Source organism: Salvelinus fontinalis, chromosome 8 (assembly GCF_029448725.1).
Source record: "Salvelinus fontinalis isolate EN_2023a chromosome 8, ASM2944872v1, whole genome shotgun sequence".
Lineage (NCBI taxonomy): Eukaryota > Metazoa > Chordata > Actinopteri > Salmoniformes > Salmonidae > Salvelinus > Salvelinus fontinalis.
The window spans coordinates 28,077,993-28,090,876 of NC_074672.1; the positions used below are offsets into that span (position 1 = coordinate 28,077,993).

At 45.3% G+C, this 12,884-nt stretch overlaps 1 protein-coding gene across 2 annotated transcripts in view; it reads left to right on the forward strand.

The window, feature by feature from the left end:
• LOC129861015 (FYVE, RhoGEF and PH domain-containing protein 3-like) overlaps positions 1-12,884 on the forward strand; it is a 131,811-nt gene that overhangs the window by 85,993 nt on the left and 32,934 nt on the right. Inside the window, exons 2-4 of one of the 2 annotated variants that reach the window (XM_055932024.1) lie at positions 5,305-5,469; positions 9,071-9,257; positions 10,086-10,734. In XM_055932024.1, coding sequence (XP_055787999.1) covers positions 5,305-5,469; positions 9,071-9,257; positions 10,086-10,734 — 1,001 coding nt within the window. Of the gene's footprint in view, positions 1-5,304; positions 5,470-9,070; positions 9,273-10,085; positions 10,735-12,884 lie in introns of both variants that reach the window. The other variant, XM_055932023.1, reaches the window with a different exon arrangement.

Consider the following 12,884-nt stretch of genomic DNA (forward strand, 5'->3'; position numbering starts at 1 on the left):
TATACAGACACACACACACAACTGTACATACACAGACACACACACACGGATGTACATACACAGACACACACACACGAATGTACATACACAGACACACACACACGGATGTACATACACAGACACACACACACGAATGTACATACACAGACACACACACACACACACACACACACACACACACACACACACACACACACACACACACACACACACACACACACACACACACACACAAATGTACACACACACACACACACACAAATGTACATACACAGACACACACACACCTACACTACCGTTATGCTTCCATATCCCCTTTCTCAGTGTCAGAATATTTCAGTGTATAAGTGTATATACACTTTCAGTGTATATACACTTGCACTACCATACCTCAGCCTTAGAGCTAACAGTAACGCTGTCCTCTCGAGTGCTGTTCTGTGAGTCCTTCTCATTCTGACCTGTTTTCTTCTGACTGGATAGTGACCATGACATCATCATCTCCACTCTCAAGCAACGGGCAGGTGAGTCAACGGGTCGCCTAGGAGACACAATTCTTGGCGTGTCCATAAGGATGGGGTATGGTCGTTGATGAAGTGGTCTTCTGAGTCACGTCACCCTGGCAACCCCCAGCTCCCCAGAGCACCATGGTGATGGTTAAGCTGGGAAACAAACTGTTCCAACGATCTGTCCCTCATCGTGATTGGAGCTCAGAAGAGGAAATGAATGAATCCACTTTTCTATTCTCTTGTGTGTGTTTATTAAAATGCTCTTAGATTGATTCTCATAATGACAGAATGTTAATCTCATCTCTCCATCTGAAAGCAAATTCATTTGATGACTTGGTTTGTGTCGAACATTGTTTAGCTCCTGTTTGTCCTGTAGTTGTTTACTCTGTTCTGGTTTGTCATTTTCCTGCGTGCGTGCATATGCTCACATAACTTTACCACTCTGCCGCTGAACAGGACCTGACGGAATGTGTAAGGTGTCAGAGACATAGCCTATAGTGTCCATACAGTCTGTGGCGTTTCATCTTGGTTCCTGCCCTGTACTGTTTCACAGACAGAGATAATCAGGGAATCTGTTGACCTCCTGTTGCCATAACAATACATATACACACACACATCAGCTGGGCCTGGGGGCAGGTGTGTAGAGCAGGTTTGGCAGGTGCAGTTAGACTAGGGCACACAGTACACCTGACAACAGGTGTGTGTTATGCAGGACTGAACTTTACTGAGCTCCAGGGTGTGTGTGTGTGCAAGGAGCTGGCACGGAGAGCTGAATGGTTTCAACTGGATTTTTGGCGTCTGAGGAAAGGGGGAACATTGAATGACAAGGTAGCTTTTTCCTTCTTGTTCTTGTCTTTTGTTGTGTGTTAAATTCCCCAAATAAGCCCAGTCTGTCTGTTTATCAGGTTTAGGTCGTTGTTTTGCTCTCCTGCTTTTCTTTACTTTGGCAAATGTTCAAACGCAATTACTTTTTGGTCTCGAAGACCTTTGGAATCATTTGAACTTTCAGTATTGTAACAGACATGTAGAAGAGTTGTGAGTGTCGTGTAGAGTTGTGAGGAGTTTTGAGTAGAGTTGTGAGTGTTTTGTAGAGTTATAAGTGTTGAGTAGAGTTGGGAGTGTTTAGTAGAGTTGGGAGTGTTGTGTAGAGTTATAAGTGTTGTGTAGAGTTATAAGTGTTGTGTAGAGTTATAGGTGTTGTGTAGAGTTATAAGTGTTTTATAGAGTTATAAGTGTTGTATAGTGTTGTGTAGAGTTATAAGTGTTGTGTAGAGTTATAAGTGTTGTATAGAGTTATAAGTGTTGTATAGTGTTGTGTAGAGTTATAAGTGTTGTGTAGAGTTATAAGTGTTGTATAGAGTTATAAGTGTTGTGTAGAGTTATAAGTGTTGTGTAGAGTTATAGGTGTTGTGTAGAGTTATAAGTGTTGTGTAGAGTTATAAGTGTTGTGTAGAGTTATAAGTGTTGTGTAGAGTTATAAGTGTTGTATAGAGTTATAAGTGTTGTGTAGAGTTATAAGTGTTGTAAAGAGTTATAAGTGTTGTGTAGAGTTGTGAGTATTGTGTAGAGTTGTGTGTGTTGTGTAGAGTTATAAGTGTTGTGTAGAGTTATAAGTGTTGTGTAGAGTTATAAGTGTTGTGAGTGTTGTGTAGAGTTATAAGTGTTGTGTAGAGTTATAACTGTTGTGTAGAGTTATAAGTGTTGTGTAGAGTTATAAGTGTTGTGTAGAGTTATAACTGTTGTGTAGAGTTATAAGTGTTGTGTAGAGTTATAGGTGTTGTGTAGAGTTATAGGTGTTGTGTAGAGTTATAACTGTTGTGTAGAGTTATAAGTGTTGTGTAGAGTTATAACTGTTGTGTAGAGTTATAAGTGTTGTGTAGAGTTATAACTGTTGTGTAGAGTTATAAGTGTTGTGTAGAGTTATAGGTGTTGTGTAGAGTTATAGGTGTTGTGTAGAGTTATAAGTGTTGTGTAGAGTTATAAGTGTTGTGTAGAGTTATAGGTGTTGTGTAGAGTTATAAGTGTTGTGTAGAGTTATAGGTGTTGTGTAGAGTTATAAGTGTTGTGTAGAGTTATAAGTGTTGTGTAGAGTTGTGTAGAGAGTGTTCAGTGGAAGTGATTCCTCTGTGTCGTCAAGTTCCTGTTTACTGTTAGGACGTTTGATCTGCGGGCCAAGTTTCACTCTCTCTCAGGTAACCATGACTACGGAGTTTCAATAGACCAGACCCTTATGACACCGTAGGTCTCGTTACTGATACAGACTGTTTGTTTTTCCCAAGACCTGTGTCTAGGGTCAGAGTGTTTCTCATTGGTCAGTAGTTTGGCTGAAGGACTTCAGAGTAGATAGATGTTGCCCCAAACCACTGATGCAGGGTCAGATCTGATTTCATCACCTTATTAAGGGTTACGGTTAGGATTGGGGGCAGGAAAAGCTGATCCTAGATTAAGTTTTACAAAGTCATCAGTTCTCTTTGGTGAATGGCTTTCCTCTATATGATAATGTGGGATGCTGTTTGTACTGTATAGTCAATACTATACAGTCTGCTGTTTAGCAAAAGGATTTCTGTTGTAGCGGTAGTGAAAGTGAGAGCGGGAACTGGGCACTATTTTATGATTTGCTACTGTACATCTATTGACCCAGTAGCTGTGTGTATTACAGTTACTGTTTATGGCTTAAGTGAAAAGCTTTGTTTTCCACAGTTGTATGCAAACTGAAGCTCTCTCTCTCTCTCCTCACCTTCTCCCCCCCTCTCTCTCTCTCTCCTCACCTTCTCCCTCTCTCTCTCTCTCCCTCTCCCTCTCTCACTCTCTCTTCCCTCCCTCCCTACTTGGTTTGGTAAAAGCCTTGTAGACATCATATGGTGGGAAAGCCAGCCTGCAGCAGGACCTCATGAAGGCAGACAGCGAAGCAGGACTCATTACAGACTGACATAGCTCTGCCTGCCTTCACTGCCTTCACTGCAGGCTGGAGCTGAGCTGGACAACACCAAATCAGACATGGAAAAGCTCCTCAGGGGTCTCACTACCATCTCTAAAGTAATCCTTTGGCGATGCGTGTGGAGTGAATAGATACCGTCCTTAGGACTGCAGGAAAGAGAGCAGAGAGGAGCCGTTATGGATGGTACTTTATATAGATTATCATAATGTACTGACAGGGTTATCGTGGATAGCACACAGCAAGGCTAAACACAGGCTGTGATGAGGGCACTAGGAACAAAGACAGCGGTACTTAGACACAAACACAGAGGCACACACACACACACACACACACACACACACACACACACACACACACACACACACACACACACACACACACACACACACACACACACACACACACACACACACACACACACACACACACACACACACACACACACAGGCCCAGTCGTACATAAGTACACACACACACAGGCATAGGGATACACAAGCACACGCATATACACAGTAAACACATACTTCCCCCACTCTCAACACAAACAATACATTATGTAAACATACCAACATATTGCACAAAACAGCACTCATTAAAACGGCCACACTTCAATTCACTTGACTGGATTCCAAAAAGCCCCTATAGGCATCTCCCTGATGTAACTAGCTAGCTGCTAAAGGACTCATTGTCCCACAGTGCATCTGTTTGTAGTTCTGTTGAGTGGATTTCTTAAACACACAGCCTGATATCACAGACATACAGAGAGAAAGTGGGAGACACACACACACAGGCCATTATCGCTCCCAGCCAGTCAAAAGGATGGAGGATCAGGATGTAGACATGTATTATTTATAGGCAGGCCTATCAGAGAGCTCTCTGTAGACTCATTGAGGCGGAAGCCTCTTCTCTCTCTCCTCTGGCCTGGTGTCAGGATCGATGCTGGGCCTGTCTGTTCCCTCTCTGCTCCCTTTATGCTTCCTCTCTAGTTCTTCTTGCTCCCTGCAGCATGGCCGTTTGTTCACCTCCTACAGTTACAGTTACACACCACACTGCACCACTCAAGTGTAATGCAGCTAGGCCTGTATGGATCTGCATCGTTCAGGTGTCCATGGACTGAAACTGGGACTGTATAGTGCTGCAATAGGGCTGCATCGTTCAGGTGTCCTTGGACTGAAACTGGGCCTGCATCGTTCAGGTGTCCTTGGACTGAAATTGGGACTGTATAGTGCTGCAATAGGGCTGCATCGTTCAGGTGTCCTTGGACTGAAACTGGGCCTGTATAGGGCTGCATCGTTCTGGTGTCCTTGGACTGAAACTGGGCCTGTATAGTGCTGCAATAGGGCTGCATCGTTCAGGTGTTCTTGGACTGAAACTGGGCCTGCATCGTTCAGGTGTCTTGGACTGAAACTGAGCCTGTATAGGGCTGCTTCGTTCAGGTGTCCTTGGACTGAAACTGGGCCTGTATAGGGCTGCATCGTTCAGGTGTTCTTGGACTGAAACTGGGCCTGTATAGGGCTGCATCGTTCTGGTGTCCTCGGACTGAATCTGGGCCTGTATAGGGTTACATTGTTCTGGTGTCCTTGGACTGAAACTGGGACTGTGTAGGGCGGCTTCGTTCAGGTGTCCTGGGACTGAAACTGAGGCTGTATAGGACTGCATCATTCAGGTTTCCTTGGACTGAAACTGGGGCTGTATTGAGCTGAAGCTGCTGGGTTTTTTGGCTCACCTATGTCCCTTTCTTGGTGTTCTCAAACTAATACTGTGTTCCTTCAGAACAGGTTGCATTCCTGCGTGTTCTGTGAACAGAAGTTATGTACTCACCAGTCAACCTAATATATCATCTCCTTCTCTCTCCCTCAGACCTCTCTCCCTCCTCTCTACAGTACCAGTGTGGATCGGTGGACTTCCTGTGTTCCCCACGGCTGGGAAAGAAAGCCCCACCCCCTCCCAGACCATGTCACGGCTGGCCTGCAGTCAAGCCCCACCCCCAGCCCACCGCCACACCCACCTCTCAGAAACCTCAAGGTACAGTGTTGGTTTATTTGTCATTTAGCATTATAACTAGTTGTTTATTACAATAATGTCATTATCATGTTGGTACAATATCCAGCATTGTGTTATTAGCCTGGGTTTCTTAGGCAATGACTATGACCCAGACCCCAGAGTTTTATTTGGTCAGGTCAGCCTTCACCCACATATTTATCCCACAAACACATCAGTCAGAAAAGAGATCAATGGTTCAGATCAAAGACTGTTGTTAGTCCAACTATAGCTTCATGCTATCTGCCTGTTGAGGCATTACTTTAGGCCAGGGTTTCTTATGGGGGTCGCGTATGGGGGTCGCGGACCTGTTAATGTATAATTATTTCATTAATTACTGGAATTGATTTGGCCAAGTGCAACTGCGCTCTCGTTCAGTGCGCTCTGTGCTTAGCAGCGGTCTCTGCTCTAGTTTGGCAGCTGCGCACGAGCGAGTGGGAGAAGGAGATGCCCGTGTGCTTCGTGGTTTACCGGATCTTTTTTCTGCAGTTTTCTTGAAGATCACTCCGAGACCCACACGCTGCAGCGCTGTGGTTCAAGCCACTGACTTGTTATCAGTGTTGCCAACTTAGCGACTTTGTCGCTATATTTAGCGAGTATTCAGACCCCTCTAGCTACACATTTTCAAAAAAAAGCGACGAGCGACAAATCTAGCGACCTTTTCTGGTGTTATTGGAGACTTTTGGAGACTGACTTGAAAGCACATATCGTTCTTACTCTCCTCAACGAGCAGCGGGTGCCGCCGTTGGCCCCACCCCCATCCCAAAGCACTCACAGGGGGCCGAGGCCTCGCGTAGCAGTCTCTCCCAGCTGCAGTCAGAGCAGGAGATGTTCACCCCTCCGTGTCCAGACTGCAAATGAACCACACATGCGGGAAGCCGCCGCTGGCTGATCCCGCTCTGGCTTACATTCAGGGCGGGATGTAAATGTAAAATGTTCTTTGTCTAAAATAAATCACTGCATTTGACTCACACAGCCTCAGTCACTTACTCACCTTGTCCACTGTGTGTGTGCCTCTCTGTGACATAAGCTAAACATCTAGCTGGCTAGCTCATCATGTCTCAGTCTAAACTGTACACTCCAAAATACAGAAAGGAGTGGGAATCAAACCCTGAATTCAAAGGCTGGTTGAAGCCATTTATTGGAGATGATACATGGGCATACTGCCTGTATTGTAAGGCTGATTTCTACGCCAAACTTAGTGATGTAAAAAAATACATGACAACTCAAGAACATACTCAAAAGGCAAAGCCTTATAACAGTTCCACACAAAACAAGCTGCCATTTATGGTTAAAAAAATTGGCATGTGATCACATTGGAGAAGCATGTAAAGCTGCTTTCTCAGACTCCACTGCTTCTACCCACTTCAAAATGTACAGGACAAAGTGCACAGAAATGATTAATGGTGTTCAAGCGCCATACTTTCTTAAAAAGTTGGTCGCAGATGTGGGTGACCAGCGTTTCAGCCTCCTCCTTGATGAGTCCACGAATGTAAGTGTTTCTAAGTACCTGGGGGTTGTGATAAGGTACTTTAGTTACACCAAGCAGACAATTGTATCAACATTTCTGGGGCTTGTTGAGTTGGAGGGAGGAGATCTATAGCCCGTGCTGTTGTGGCTTTCCTCAAGAAGTGTTGTCTTAAAAAAGAGAAACTCCTGGGGATAGAGACTGACAATGCTTCTATTATGACGGGGATTAACAACGGGGTCCATAAAGTGCTGAAGGAGGAGTATGGCCTCAAATATCTGGTTCTTATTTGCTGTGTGTGCCACTCTCTGTAGCTTGCTCATTTGTAGTTCTAAACATATTTAGGGTGTTTTTTTACTCACTTTTTGTTCTTCCCACAACGTTATTCCTCTCTCCTACAGCGTCCATCACAATTACATGTACATGGCCAATTATGCAAATTAGGTGATGACATCATTTAGCGACTTCTAGCGACTTTTAGGACAGCCAATAGCTGCTTTCCTTACTGAGGAGTTTGCAACACTGCTTGTTATTCATCACCGCTGTCATGAAATGGACTCATGCTAGCCACAAGTTCTGACTGAGCTCAATGGTCATGAAACGCAAATACTGTGATGACTTTTTGTCTCTTTCATACAAACTTTGAGAAATAATGAGGAGCGCCCACAATGTGTTTTGTGTGTGGAAGTGCTTAGTAATGAGTCTCTCAAAACGAACAAATTAATCAAATGACACGCCCTGACCAAACATCCAGGCACAACATGACGGTAAACCCAGGGAGTTATTTCAGTGATAATAAGCAGAAATAAGGGAGTACTATCTCTCATAGTAGTAGATGTGAGTTTCACTTTCAAACAATCCCATGGCCGTTTAACGTTTAACAGCTAATAGCTAACGTTAGCCAAAGCAGCTAACTAGCTCTCATTAGGACTGTGTGTATGTGTGTGTGTTTCTGGTCTACATCTGTGTGATGTGATCAATCAGTTTATTCCAGTTCAGAATAAAACATATGTCTTTTAACAGCAACAGTTCCAACCTAGACTTTCTATCAACAATAATGTATACAGTAAGATGTACAGTAAGATGTACAGTAGTCCTGATCACTTTTCATCTGTACTGTTACTGAGGGTTGCACGATCAAAACGCCTGTGTGTGTGTGTTCTGTTCTACATCTGTGATGTGATCAATCCGTTTATTCCAGTTCAGAATGAAATTATTTATTTATTTTAACAGCAACAGTTCCAACCTAGACAGGTATGTAAGAGTGTTTTTAACGGGGAAAAATAAACAAAATATATTTATGGGTATTTCATTGTTATTTGTTTTTGTCTATATTGCATTTTTTTTAGGCATAAGGGCAATGAAATGTACCGATATTTACGTAAAGTAGCATATTTTCCTATGCTTGGGTCCCAGGAAAACACAGAATATCTCATTTGGGTCCCAGGCTGAAAAACTTTAAGAACCCCTGCTTTAGGCTGTGCTGTAGCCACAGACACTCAGAGAGATATCTGCTTCCTCATTCAGCCCTAATACAATACCAAGCACACAGCAAAGACTGGCCTGCATAAAATATATAGAAAACACCTAGTGTCCTCTAAATGCATTCTGCAATAACCATGTTTTAAGAGCATGTAGCTAGCTATACAGTAGCGTGTTAGTCTCTGATAGTGTGGGTGGCCATTTGTGCAGAGTCTGTTTTTGGACTGCTCTCGGCCTGTACTTTTTTTGTCTGTGTGCTTGTGTTTTTTTTAATCTGACTTTGAAACCACAATGGCTTACAAGCAGACATCACTGCATCCTGTTCTGAAACAAGGAAGCAGTCTTGGCTCTGTGAAGCAGCATCAGAACTTCTCCTGTGCTGTGTTCCAGGACCTACTCTTAGAGTTGAGCATTTATATGTTGTGTTTTGCGGTGGCATTTGGACTGTGGTTTTGTGAGTAGGTAGCTGCAGCAGCCAAGGGTGTCTGGAATACAGAAATGGAGGCTTTCGCACACCGGGGCACTTGAAACAGGACTGTTTCTGTCGTCACACCAGTGACCTGACCTGTATCTGTCTTTTTCACTCATTCCTTCTTCCGCACTCCATTCCCCCTCTTCCTGGACCTGGACCTACAGTGCCGCCTAAGCCCCCGCACCTGCTGGCCCTCGGACAGGACAAGAAGCCCAAGAGGATCCCCCCGGCCCCCTCCAGGCCGCTGCCTGCTCCCCCAACTTCGCCCAAAACGCGTCCCAGCCAGACCCTCCCTGGCCTGGCCACACTGCCTCAAAGAGAAGCCCAGAACGTGGGGCTACTCATCGAAAGGTTTGAGAAGTCCAGGTACTTTACTGCACTGCAGGGGGTAGGAGATCCACAAGGTGTTCTCACCCTGTATCATTATATTTAGTTGGATGATTTATGATGTGGGTATTGTTATATGAGTATGAATGTTTTGCACGGAATACACACTCAATGTCTGTCTTACCCTCTGTCACAGAATACAAACTCAATGTCTGTCTTACCCTCTGTCACAGAATACACACTCAATGTCTGTCTTACCCTCTGTCACAGAATACACACTCAGTCTGTCTTACCCTCTGTCACAGAATACACACTCAATGTCTGTCTTACCCTCTGTCACAGAATACACACTCAATGTCTGTCTTACCCTCTGTCACAGAATACACACTCAATGCCTGTCTTACCCTCTGTCACAGAATACACACTCAATGTCTGTCTTACCCTCTGTCACAGAATACACACTCAATGTCTGTCTTACCCTCAATCACAGAATACACACTCAATGCCTGTCTTACCCTCTGTCACAGAATACACACTCAATGTCTGTCTTACCCTCTGTCACAGAATACACACTCAATGTCTGTCTTACCCTCTGTCACAGAATACACACTCAATGCCTGTCTTACCCTCTGTCACAGAATACACACTCAATGTCTGTCTTACCCTCTGTCACAGAATACACACTCAATGTCTGTCTTACCCTCTGTCACAGAATACACACTCAATGCCTGTCTTACCCTCTGTCACAGAATACATAGTTGAGGTTTTCAGTCCAACCAAGACTGAAATGTGAGAAAGGTTTCATTGTACAAGTGCCTCGTTTTTTAGTCACGTTTCTTCTTTATTTCCCAGGATTCCGATTCTTGGCGTCCCCCCGAAGAATCAGCTCCACCTGTGCCTGAGTATGAACGCCATGTCTGAGACCACACCCTCCTCTGCCCCTGACCCCACAGCACACTCCCCTTCAGGGTCAGCAGGAGCAAAGGACTCTGGGGAACGCTCCCCTGCCGACAAACTTGCACATATCGTCTCGGAGCGGATTGATGAGGTCACAGAGCTGATAGAACTATCACGCCTGGCCTCACTCCGCATCGACGGCCACGAGGACATTCCTCTGGACTCAATGGAGGACCACCTCGACATCGCCCATGGCGATAGAGTTGGTTCCCTTGACGATGTGGAGCGGGAGGAGAGAGGCTCTTCCCATGAGCTCCAGGACAATCCGGACTCTCTCTCCTCGGAGCAGAACTTAAATGGGAAGATTCCCAACAGGGACAGCGGGATTGACAGCCCATCGTGTACGGTGGAGGGGGAGGTGTTCCCCAACGAGGACGCCATCGACGAGGAAGAGCGCTATGACAGCGTCACGGAGACGGAGACCAGCGTGTCCTGCTGCATAACCCTGGACAACAAGCGTGACTCCACGCAGGACGAGGACAGTGACCTGGATGAGGTCAGCAGTGGGGAGATGGAGGCAGGAGAGAAGACAGACACACACAGGGTGAGTCAGACACACACACACATTCTTATCAGTCCTCTCAGTCCGTAGAGCAGTAACTGTAACCTGACCATCTATTATTGTCTGGGTGAACTATCTGAAAGTCTACATCAGTTTCAGGTGTTTTTTTAATGAAACTGTGGTCCTATACACAGCACACACACACACACCCAAACAAACAAACAGACACACTATTTTAGACTCAAGTGTATGTGTGGTGGTCACAAGAGTCTGTGCGGTATTTAAAAGTGGATGTGCTGTGGGGTGTAGGGAGATGAGTACCTGCCCAGGGCTGTAAAAGGATCTTGTGACTGCTGCTAGAGGACAGACTAAACCAGACAGAAACCTGCACACAGCTCAGCTGCTGTTTCCTCTGACTTCCCACCGTTGATCTGTGTGAGAGTAATAATGACACTTCCAACAGAGAACTTCACATCTTACCGGTCTCCGGTATACATGAACCCCCTTGCCAGAAAAATATTGTCTATTTATTGAAATTAAAGGATGAGTGGAAGGTCAAGAAACATCAGACAGAAATAGAAAGAGAGAAAAGGAGGTATAGAAAAAATAGAGACAGAATGCAAGTCAGCAAGAGAGTGAGAGAGTGTGCTGAAAGTTAGCTAACGAGGACAAGTGTGAGAAAGAGATGGGTGGGCGGAGATGGTGAGTGGTAGCTGAAACTAGATTACAGGACAGTCATCATGGGTGTCATCAGTCCAGGACAGTCATCATGGGTGTCATCAGTACAGGAGAGTCATCAGTACAGGACAGCTATCATGGGTGTTAGCAGCACTGTGCTTTTATCCCCTCAGCATTGTTATGATGGGGCACAGCCCAACACACCCAAACACACACCCATGTGAGCACACGCACTTACACAGACACACAAACACACACCCATGTGAGCACACGCACTTACACAGACACACAAACACACACCCATGTGAGCACACGCACTTACACAGACACACAAACACACACGCCGTAGTGACAGCCCATACCCTTTTCCTGATGAGCAAGGGATCTCCATGTTTCTTGATGTCAGCATTACTGTCAAGAGGAAATGTGTGTGTGGAGGGGCGGGAGGTGTGTGGGGAGGGGTGTGAGGGGACAGTGCCACTCTCTGACACTAACAGCTGGTATGTTGATAGCGTTTTAATGACACTGTTGTCACAGAGGATGTGGGTTGTGGGGATGCACATTGCGACAGGAAAATAAAGAAATGTACTTTCTTTCAGTCTTTAGCATCCTCTGCTACAGAAATAGATGAGATATTTTACCTGCTGGGTATTATTATGCCTATGTGAGTGTGTGCTTGTTTGTGAACATACACTGCATGACCAAAAGAATGTGGACATCTCATTCCAAAATCATGGGCATTAATATGGTGTTGGTCCCCTCTTTGCTGCTATAACAGCCTCCACTCTTCTGGGAAGGCTTTCCACTAGATGTTGGAACATTGCCGCAGGGACTTGCTTCCATTCAGCCACAAGAGTATTAGTGAGGTCCGCCACTGATGTTGGGTGTTTAGGCCTGGCTCGCAGTCGGCATTCCAATTCATCCCAAAGTTGCTCGATGGGGTTGAGGTCAGTGCTCTGTGCAGTGCAGTCAAGTTCTTCCACACCAACCTCGACAAACCATTTCTGTATGGACCTCGCTTTGTGCACGGCAGCATTGTCATGCTGAAACAGTAAATGGCCTTCTCCAAACTATTGCCACAAATTTGGAAGCACAGAAATGTCTAGATTGCCATTGTATGCTGTAGCGTTAAGATTTCCCTTCACTGGAACTAAGGGGCCTAGCCCGAACCATGAAAAACAGCCCCAGATCATTATTCCTCCTCCACCACACTTTATAGTTGCACTATGCATTCAGGCAGGTAGTGTCCTCCTGGCATCCGCCAAACCCAGATTCGGCCGTGGTGAAGTGTGATTCATCACTCCAGAGAATGTGTTTCCACTGCTTCAGAGTCCAATGGCGACGAGCTTTACACCACTCCTGCTGATGCTTTGCATTGCCCATGCCGATCTTAGGCTTGTGTGTGGCTGTTCGGCCATGAAAACCTATTTTATAAAGCTTAACAATTAACAATTATTGTGCTGACGTTGCTTCCAGAGGCAGTTTGGAACTCGGTAGTGAGTGTTGCAACCGAG